This window comes from Poecilia latipinna, unplaced genomic scaffold (assembly GCF_001443285.1).
Source record: "Poecilia latipinna isolate Pla-1442-1.1 unplaced genomic scaffold, P_latipinna-1.0 Scaffold2730, whole genome shotgun sequence".
NCBI classification, from domain to species: domain Eukaryota; kingdom Metazoa; phylum Chordata; class Actinopteri; order Cyprinodontiformes; family Poeciliidae; genus Poecilia; species Poecilia latipinna.
The window spans coordinates 29,183-40,259 of NW_015115346.1; the positions used below are offsets into that span (position 1 = coordinate 29,183).

Sequence of the window (11,077 nt, forward strand, 5' to 3'; positions counted from 1 at the left end):
GTGTTTGAAAGAAAGCCAGACCCGACTTTGTGCGACTTTTCAGACTTTTCTTCGCCGCTCAGGAAGAAGTCCAGGATAATGTTGTGTTTCTTATCCTTTTGATTCTGCATGATAGACTAGTAAAAGCTGGTTCTTGATCAATATTTACGGTGAATTTAGCTGATAAAGCCTCATTTGCGTCATTAAAACGTCACCGCGACTAGTCGACTTCGACTCGACTTTTATCATGTTGTAGTCGACCTTAAAAAATTGTTCAATCCCTATTGCACGCGGACATTTATGAATATATTTATATGATTATACAGTTGTCAAGCTGTAGAACCTAACGGCTAAACCAGCGTGGTCATCGGCTAGCTGGTGTTTGCGCTCCAGCAGGAAGCTGGGCGGCGGGCCTACGTGAGGTGGACATGGTGGTTTAGGAGCCTTTCCCCTGATTGCAGCCTGCCTTTCTGAGGATGGATTCAGGCCTCAGTGAGGCAAAGCTTCCCGTTACAACTGTTCATATCTGAGAGGCAGCGCTGGGATCGCAGCCCACAGCATTAATACGCCATTAGCCGGAAGAACAAGAGAAGCTGCTGGCTCGCACACGCCTCCGCTAATCAATCAATGCTCTCACGTCCTGTAAGGGAGTAACTCCCTCATCAGGATCCATTGTTGGAGGCTTAGGAGAGCGAAACGAGGAGCTCAGTGAGGAAACGAGGAGCTCAGTGAGGAAACGAGGAGCTCAGTGAGGAAACGAGGAACTCATTGAGGAAACGAGGAGCTCAGTGAGGAAACGAGGAGCTCAGTGAGGAAACGAGGAGCTCAGTGAGGAAACGAGGAGTTCAGTGAGGAAACATCAAGGTGACCGAAGGACACGACGCTAAAAGCTGATGGTCGAGATGATCCGACCAGGCAGAACCTCTGATGGTCCACTGACTGGATCTGAGCTGCTGCTTAACGCTGACGGTTCAATTACTGGACATGGGGGACACAGGGGACTTGAGGGACACGGGGGACTTGAGGGACATGGGGGACTTGAGGGACATAAGGGACACAGGGGACATGAGGGACACAGGGGACATGAGGGACACAGGGGACATGAGGGACACAGGGGACATGAAGCAAATAGTGATTTCATGTAGAATTACCCTCTGAAAGTCATCAGAGGTGAAACCAAACAACTGGTCAGTTTGGGATTTTATCATTCAGTTCGCTTCAACCCGACTCCAGTCCGTTTGTCTATAAAGTCCGGTCCTGTTGGTGAGGTGTAAACGCTAACTGACCTCTGACCTCTGGTCCTCCAAACCTCAGTCTGGGTTCGGTTTGAATGTGAACACCAAGTGGACCAGAGACCGCTCCAGACGCAGGAAGTGGACTACAGTGCAGGGCATTCTGGGTAAATACAACCAAAGCTAACATGCTAGCCTCGCGCTAGCAGCAGAAATTGCTCCTCCAACCGCTAAAATCTGATGCCTCCATCTTGTTTCCATCTGGTGAAGAAGGAAGTTGCTCTCAGTGTCTTCAGAGGTTTTTGTGTCGTTTCCTTCAGTGGTTCTTGGTGCAGCGCCCCCACAGGCCAGGAGGGGAACAGGTTGCTCAAAGTGTTTGGTTGGATGTTGTTGTTTTGGTCCCAATAGAACCAGGTCTACCGATGGATGGATGTTAAACTAGTGGTGTAAGACAGACGTCTGGTTCTTCAAAATAAAAGCACTTCCTGTTGCGTTCAGGAAGTGGCTGGTGTTCAGCAGTCAGGAGCGTCAGACTGAATGTTTAAAATACTGAGTCATGATATTCTCATCGTGTCCGTCTGGTCTGATGAACCTGATGTCATTCTAGTGGGTTTATGTAGGAATAGTTCTAATGTACTCATTTATTCATCTCCATAAATCAGACTTTATAGGAAAATTAAGATATTTTCCTCAGTTTTTATTTCTTCTCAGCTCTACATATTTAAATCATGTTAGGTTTAAATATGTCTAAAGCTCACAGGCTGTCCTTTTCCTCATGTTGGTTGTTAATATAGAAATGTAAACATGATAAACATTCATTTAAATGTTTGTGTGATATTTCTGCCCATGGCAGCGAATGAGTTTTGCTAATCAGAGTCAATGTGTGCGACTGCTACCAGAATCTGGGGCGACCTGGTTCCAGTAAATTGGAAGAAAAAAGCTGCTTTTCTCCAGTAAATGTGCATTTTTCCTCTCATCTGTGGTAAATGATGTTATTTGTGAACATCCATCAGCCTGGCCATATTTCCTCCACATTAGCCGTGCATTAAGCATCATCAGGTCCTGCTGCTGGGCGTGAAGCCCCAGATGTGCTGCTGAACGGATGGAGCCGTTATTACTGCAGCCACTGCAGCTTCTGACGTTTATTACGTTTCGTAGCAGAAGAGGTTCATAAATCATCCTGCCTGTTGGAGAAAATCATGCAAAAGAATCATGAAAAACAATAAACTTTACTGGAAACACCTCCGCTGGCTCCAACATGTCTCTGCCCGACTTTGTGACCCAACGGCCAGACGGAGGTTAAAGAAAAGCAAAAGCAAAGGAGGAGGATTAGCAGAGCTGCTAACAGCTGGTGGACTCATCCAGGAAAATCGTCTCTGCTGCCTGGATGTTGAGCTGTTAGCATGTCGGCACAGTGATGACGGTTCAGTCAGAGGCCCTTTCAGAGTTGTTGCAACACTGACTGCTACTGGAGCATCAAGATCCACAGCAGATGAGAATCAGAATCAGCTTCTATCATCAAGAAAATTCATTTCAGTTCAACCCAAACAAACAACATGAGAGCGAGTAGACAGGAGGCGCCGCCGCTTCATTAGACGACCAAATAATAAAAACATAAATAATCATGAAAAGCAACAAATCGAGCCGCAGACAGGTGTATGAAAACTTCTGAGCTGCAGGGTTTGCAGCAGAAATAAAGTTTTCTTTAATTATTGTTGCTCCAGTTTGGCCTGTCACAGTAACGATGAATCCTTCCACTGATTATTGTGATAAACATTATATTGTTTTGTTGTTTCAGCTAAAAGATAAAATCAAGAGTCTTACTGGTATTTGGTGAGGAAGAACGGCTTTGAACTGGGAATCCTGGTGAAACTGGAACCCCGCCTGCAGCTGTAACTGGTTAAACGGGAGAGCAGAGACGTGGCAGCCATCTTTCTTCTGGGAGTTTCATTAAGCTAGCCGCCGACACGGATCAGCTTAGCAGAAACTTCTAACCCGATTTATCCGGGAGATAAACGAGGCTTCAGCAGCAGCTGGAATATTTCATCTTTTATTGTGTAAAATCACTGAAAACTCTTTATGATGCACCAATAAAACCTGAACATTGTTCAGAACCGGGAAGTAATTCATCTGCTGGTTGGTTTCTGTGCTTTGAATGAACCAAACGGCGTTTCGCTCCGACCGTCTGATTCCTGTCGCTGGACTCACTTTGCTTCTGACCTCAGATTCTCCTGAATGAATAAGGCGCCCTGTGTGTGTGTGTGTGTGTGTGTGTGTGTAGATAGATAATACTTCATATTTTAACACATCATGATCAAATTATCGAGTTCCTGTTTTTAATTCTGTGTTTTTTCAGCTTTGACTCTGAACAGAACAAACTGAGAGATGAATCTTTTCTCACTGCGTCTCTCAGGAGTGACGGCCATCTTCTCGGGTCATTATCACCGGAACGCCGGCGGCTGCCATGACGGCCTGGACATGGTGGTGACCTCCGCCATCGGCTGCCAGCTGGGCGACGACACCCACGGCGTGCGGCTGGTGGCGGTGACGGCCGATGCCGTGGTGCACCGCTACTTCAGCCTGGAGCAACTGGGGCAGCGCGGCGTGGACGAGGAGCTCAGGAAGATGCTGCAGGCCTGCTGACTTCCTGTCTGCTGACTTCCTGTCTGCTGACTTCCTGTCTGCTGACTTCCAGGAAAAACTAAAACTAAACCACTTCCAGCCTCACACACTCACACATTATTCTAGGAACCTTTAAATCATCTTCATGTAATCGTTGGATGGTTAGTCACGCAACCTTGGAGGTGGTGCGCCACCAATAATCTTCCTGTGGGAAACAAACACTGAGAATTGAGCCTAACAGAAAACAAACTTGGTGTGAAAATAAACTAAATGAGCTTTTTAAACCTTTTTAGCCTTTAGTTTTCACACAGGAAGATCATTGTAGGTGCAATCCTCAGATTAGCCGTTAGCTTTAGCTTCCTGGACCAGCTCAACAAGGAGAAAATAAGAGAGGCAAGATATTACCTGCTTATACCTGATCCGGAGAACCCCAGATCGGTAATGTTGGCCTCGTTAGCGACTATGTAAGCGTTTACTGTTAATGAGTCTGATCTAGTTCTTAATTTCTGGAATATGATTTGAATCTTTGCAGAAAATTAATCTTTAAAAAGCCCAGTTATTGAATTTGATTATGATCAGACACATTATACAGCAGAGAATTGATTATTTAAACAAAATCTTTAACATGCAAATAGAAACAACTATTTCTTGTTTGTTGACGACAATTCAAGATGGTCGTCAAGGAAAATTCATAATGGGACTAAATGTCATCAGACATTAATACTGTCAAATGCTACATAATTCAACCCATAGAAATCATATTTACTAATATTTTTATTATTCAAAATGGCCACCATGGTTACCATAGTAAATTAAGTTTTTCCACTAAAATCGCCAGTTAAATCATAGCCTACATAAATATTTTCTTGATCTTGTTTCTGAAGGACATTTTTCAAAATGGTCATCATGGAGAATATGTGTTGGCACTAAAGCCAGCAGTAATTACTGCTAGTTGTTGTCACAGCTGACCAAAAGTTAGCTTCACTAACCAATAATATGCTAACCAAGAATGGTATCTATGCTAATGCTAAATCACCAAGCACATAAAATATATTAGCAGAAGCTAATGCTACACACAGAAAAATTAGCTCTGCTAACGCTAAACCACTTAAGACTTAGAAATACCTAGCAGAAGCTAACACTAGCCATTGAGCCAACTGTCTCATATCTTCTCCTTCCAGCTAGCAGCAGAGTCCTCAGTTTGCGATTTTTACATAATATTTTAAAGTTGTATAGATATGACGACCAAAACATCTGATGTGACAAAGTTCATGGGGAACATTTTCTGTCAATAACTGATTTAAAAGACTCAAAAACAGCGGCCATCTTGAACAATGTCTGCCTGAAATTGAAGTGGCTGATGGGAAATATGGAAACATCTGAGAGGCTAGCATGCTAATTTTTGAGATTGTTTTCAAAACTATAAAGATTTCTTCAGTAATAATCAGATCAGGTTTGCTGTTCTGAAGCGACTTCCTCCATGTGTCCTGAGAGTTACCATGGCAACCGCTGAGGACCGTTTCACTCCGACAGCCGGGTTGGTGTGTGGAACACGGCGGAGTCCGTTTCCTTCATTTCCTGTTCGGTTTTTATGTCCTGGTGGTGGCCAACACACACACACACACACACACACACACACACACACACACACACACACACACACACACGGCCCCAACAGGAGAACCTCGGTCTGGATTTAAGGACCGTCGCTTTGCTGTGTCTCCATGTTTCTAATGAATCCTCAAATTCACTCGACTGTTGAATGTATTTTATAATAAATGTTGATTTTTATTAAATTACTGCATTGTGTTGCTTCTTTTATTTGAATTTGGTTTATTTCTATTGCGCAATTTAACCTCAAGACTTGATCAGTGCATTGAGTTCTGTTATTATTGATGGTTAAAGAGTTGAAGTGTTGCATTATAAAGTTTCCCTGCAGAACGTTGCATTGAACAGTTGGTTCCACATGACGGATCAGGATGATCAGACTCCAGATCTGGTCATCTGGATTATTTCTCCATATTTAGTTAATATCCAGACTTCAGTTCATTAATAATAATTGGGACAAAATGATCAGAAAGTAAAATCTTCCTAAAATAGAAAATATTGGCTGCAACTCAAATTGGCGACTTTTACTCAAAGTAAACTTTGCTGCATGTAAATCTGCTTTTAATTAATTAATTTGATAAATGAATAAATACAGGAAACATTTTCATATAAAGATAGAAATCCTGATTTTACTGATCAGAATTGACTAAAGTGTGTTCTTTTTTCCAAAATGTTGGACCTAAACGCCTTTATGGCCAAACTAAAATGTTTTTTACCTGCTGAACAATAAACTAATCATGCTGTACTTTAATTAAACACATAATCGAGTCACATTTGCTGCTGGAAATCGAGTGAAAATTATTCTAGATCTCAAACCTAAAGATGGTTCTGCAGGTTTCTGAGAATCAACTGGAAAATATACAACAGTTCTGATATAAGACACACAGTAGGTGAAATAATAAACTGTGATGCTGAATTTAAGTTCATTTTGACCCTGTGGAGACAGATTCATATGAAATCTGATTATTTCAGGTCTTAGTGAAACTCAGCAGTCGGTGGAGCTGAAACCGATCTGGAGGACATCGAGCCACTGAAATGATGGAAACGCTGCAGCTTGGCGAGCGACGCACCAGACCCCCCAGTTCTCCCAGTCCTCCCAGTCTGGCCGGCAGCCCAGAGGGCGAGCGGAGGGGCCCAGATGGTTCGTTCTGTCAGCGGGCGCAGCGCCATGATGGGAGGCAACCTGACGTCAGCCATGACTGGAAACGCCAACTTTCATTTGCTTCCCTCCAAAACACCTGCAGAGAGCGGAGGTGTGCGTGCGTGCGTATGTGTGTGTGTTATCAAGTCCTAAAGAGATGCAGTTTACACTTGTTGCATAAGTAGAAAAGGTACAGAAACATCTAAATGACGTATATTTATTTACTAAATCTTTGAATTCTGGAAAACCTTCTCATCTTTATTACGGTTTGTTTGTTTCTAATCACCAACATTAAATAAAATGTTTCTGCTCCGTATTTTAGTCCTAACTTCACTTAAAGGTGTCCAGTCTACTTTAATCCAACTCCAGTCTGTCTGCCTAGTCAAAGTCCAGTTTGGTTGGTCAGGTGTGAATACTAACTGACCTCTGACCTCTGGTCCTCCAAACCTCGGTCTGGGTTTGGGTTGAATGTGAACACCAAGTGGACTGGAGACCACTAAAACAGCAGGAAGTGGACTATAGCGCAGGGCATTCTGGGTAAATACAACCAAAGCTACCATGCTAGCCTAGCACTAGCAGTCCACTTTAACCCACAAACAGATGTTGATGTTTTGGTCCCAAAAGAACCGAGCCTACCGGACCATCAGCAGGGAAACGGCTCTAATCTCTCCATAAGGTGCCAGTTTGCTGGGTCTCTTTCCCTCAGACATTTTTCCTGACTTCCTCCTCACTGAATGAATCGTCATGAACTGAATTGTGAACTGGAAGCTTTGCAGTGTTCTCCTCATATGTAATTATTTTTCTGCACTGATTTCCAGGTCTGTTGGTTTTTTAAAAGCTTTCTGAATCTTCTGGCTGCGTTCTCAGATTCATTTTTCAGTTTTTCTCTGTAAATGAGTAAAACTATGAGCTATCAGACTGAAGCCGACTGAAAACGGAGAAGTAGAAATGTTGATGGCTCATTTGGCTTCTGCTGAAGGATTTTGGTTCAGGCTTTATGACATCCAGCATGTGGCCGGCTGTCGGGTTGGAAAGTGAGACTTTAACATTTTTGCACCTCTGAAAGGTTTTGTTCTGTTTTCCAGGCTGCTGGAAAACAGCCATCATGAACTCTGCTCCGTTTCCCTCATCAAACAGCTTAGAGAAAAGGTTCAGGCGGAGATTTTCCTTCTTCTTAGCGACCCAATGGATTCATGGACAGTGAGTAAACCTTTTGAAAAGTTTTAATTTATAACTGATGTTATAAAGAGCAATGGATGTTTTGTTCTCTTTATGGCTAAATGTTATTAGCATACTGTCCAGAATGATGCTAGCTTGCTAGCTGAGGGCGTTTCATTTAATTCCTTGTTAATTTATAAAGTGTTATCTCTATTTTTCTTTCATATTCATGGTGAAAACTGTTTTTTTAAACGTTTATTACTTGTTGAAGTTTACTGCAGCGGTTGCTTTGAGTTGAATTAGCACAGCTTTAGCTAAAGCTTATTGCTGTGGTAGAATGTTTGAAACTATAATGTGGAAAAATGTGAAAAGGATCACAAGTTTATGTACAAGGTTGTAATTATTGTTTACATTTATTTTGAATTATTGCTTTGTGTTTTAGAACGGCCTAGTCAAAGTCCAATCTGTGGTTCCCTCCATTCTGCACGTGTGCAGAAGCTGCAGGTCGGTTGTGCCAGGTGTTTATTCGGAAACACTTTTCACATTTTTATTTCTTCATTTCCACTGTCGAGCCATCATAACAAATCTCAGTGAAATTTATTGAGATTTGAGTTTGTAACTCGACAAAATGTGGAGCTTAAAGGAGTTTTCCACCAAATGTTATTAAAAATCTGAATGAGCAGACGAGAGCTTTCATGTAAATGTGAAGAATGTTTCAGGAAGAGATTAAATGTAAAATATTTCAGAGGACAGAGCAAACAGAACCAGAGCAGGCAGAGGTCAGGCAGAGGTCAGGCAGAGGTCGGCTCCCAGCTAAATAGTTCTTGTGGGTTAATCTCTGATGGGCAGTGAGTGTAAATCCTTGCTGCCGTTCTGTCTGTCTCCGTCTGAACCTGAGAAAACGTTTTTTTCTCCGTTCACTGAGTCAGATGTAGAACAGAAGGCTCTCTGTGACATTTACCCACAATGCCGTTCTTCACACCACCAACTGGACTCCCACTCTCTGGGTGAGGAGGGAGGATTGTTTTGGACACAGAGCTCAACAACAAGCCGCCTGCTGACTAAAAACAGATAAAAGCTATTAGCGGCGATCTGGGTGGAGGAGGAGCAGGACCGCAGTGTTCCTCCGGGGGGCGCTGCAGCCCCGCAGCTACGTCACAGCATCAGGGTTCACTGCAAGCTCTCCGCTCTCATTGAGTCATTTGATATAGAAGCTCTATGTGATTTGATCAAAATAATTCTACTAGTTAAGTGAACCGCAGTTTGCGTAACGGTTTCCGACCCCAAAGTGACTCACAGCAGCGCTCTGTTTACGGCAGTAAAGATGGCCGCCGCAGCGCTCTGTTTACGGCAGTAAAGATGGCCGCCACAGCGCTCTGTTTACGGCAGTAAAGATGGCCGCCACAGCGCTCTGTTTACGGCAGTAAAGATGGCTGCCGCAGCGCTCTGTTTACGGCAGTAAAGATGGCCGACGCAGCATTCTGTTTACGGCTGTAAAGATGGCCGACACAGCATTCCGTTTAGCCAGTAAAGATGGCCGCCGCGGTCTGTGGATGGATTTCATAGTTGTTGAAAGCAACAGGCTGGTCACCAGATGAAGGAATCTGATATGTTTACAGTAAAATCATGAAACTGTTGAATAAAGTGGAGCCCTGAGGAACGCCCCATGTCATCGTCACCAAACTGGTTCCAATCCAAACCATTTCAGCACCGAACCAACCAGAACATGTTTGGGCCGCTCCAAGACCTCCAGGACCGGCCAAGCTAAAATAAATGTCTCCTGACGAACTTTTCTCATAATTCTTAATGAATATTTGAAACTAAAGAACTTGAAGTTAATGAAAATAACTTCTATTTGTTGATGCTAATCTCATTTTAAACTCAGATTAAAATGTAATCCTAGTTCTAACAGCCGTTCAAAGACGCCGTTTTCTGTTTGCTGCGTTTTATGGAGGGTGAAGCAGGAAAGTTTCTGCTGTTTTCCTGCAGGCTGCAGCTGACAGAGTTTTTCTCTCGTCTGTTTTTGCCAGGAAAGCAGTTTTTATGTTTCATTTACAGACAAACTCACCTTTTAACTCGGTTAGAATCCAAACTGCATCGTCCTGCTTTCTGGGACTCAGCAGTAAGTTCTGCTGGAAAATCTGTTTTCTTTTCACACAAAGATGTTTGAACACTTTCTGCTCTCCTGTCGATCAGAACGCCGGCGCTGCTTTGCTGCAGGGCGACCCGTCTGAACAGAACCTGCTTCAGTCAGACCGGCTCCAGCCCAGCGGAGCGATCTGATCAATATGACATCAATAGTTTCCCTCACTGTAAGCCATCCTCTGATTGGTTCCAGTTCTCACATATAAGGAGGAATGAATTAGTCAGTAAATAACCATCTGATCTGAAACAGGAAGTCCACCACAGAGCTCAGGATAAGCTCTTCTGATGTTTGGTCCTCCATCATGTCTTTGGTTTCCGGTTGATGCTGCAGGTTTCACTTCGGGTCAGAACCTCACCTGAGAAACAAAACGGTCAATAAATACAAAAAAAGAAATAAACATGATTCAACCTGCTGGGTTTTTAGCATTTAAAGGATCAGTGTTTCGGTTGTTTTGCAGTTTTCTGGAAGTTTGTTCCAGATTTGTAGTGCCTAGAAGCTGAAGTTGCACATTTGTGTCCAGTTCTGGGGAAACAGAGCAGATCAGAACCAGAAGACCTTTTGGATTTTTGGAAATCAGAAAATGTCCACATTTTTTGTGAAATGTTCTCTCTTTTTATTCTATCTGCAGTGGCTCTAAAGCCGTTTTCGCACTGCAAGGAACGGACCGGCACGCTTCGGTCCGGTTCCACCCGAACTGCAGCCCTGTTGTGTTTGCATATAACTGAGGGCGCCATCGAAGCTGTGACGTCATCATGTTTGAAACTAAACGGTTTCCATGTAGCGGCCGAAGCCTTTTCCTCAGAGATGCAGAAAACTTCCTCTTTCCTCGCTGACCGATCCAGTTGGTTCTGGACTCGTTCATCAGGGAGTAAACGGAGGAAAAAAATGACCTCATCATGGGACCAGGTAACAGCAGAATACTGAGAGGAAGACATCGCAAATTAAAAATAATAATAATAAAAATATTAAAAAGAGCACTCTTTACAAAATACAGTAAGAACAGTTTAGTGAGAGCCAGCTGGACCCGACCAACAGCTGACTCTAAACCAATCAGCTGCTGATTCTAAGCAGAACCGCTTGGCCCGATTGGAACCACAGCTGTTGTGGTTCCAAGGAGCCGGGTGGAACCAGGTGGAACCGGGTGGAACCGGGTGGAACCAGGTGGAACCGGGTGGAACCGGGTGGAACCGG

At 43.5% G+C, this 11,077-nt stretch overlaps 1 protein-coding gene across 1 annotated transcript in view; it reads left to right on the plus strand.

The window, feature by feature from the left end:
• The window catches only part of LOC106938929 (serine/threonine-protein phosphatase CPPED1-like), a gene marked incomplete at its 5' end in the record, with an annotated part of 31,270 nt that extends 25,638 nt beyond the window's left edge, over positions 1–5,632 (plus strand). The window contains one exon of the mRNA XM_015021138.1: positions 3,625–5,632. Coding sequence (XP_014876624.1) covers positions 3,625–3,854 — 230 coding nt within the window. The remainder of the gene's footprint in view (positions 1–3,624) is intronic.
• Positions 5,633–11,077: the final 5,445 nt, after the last annotated feature.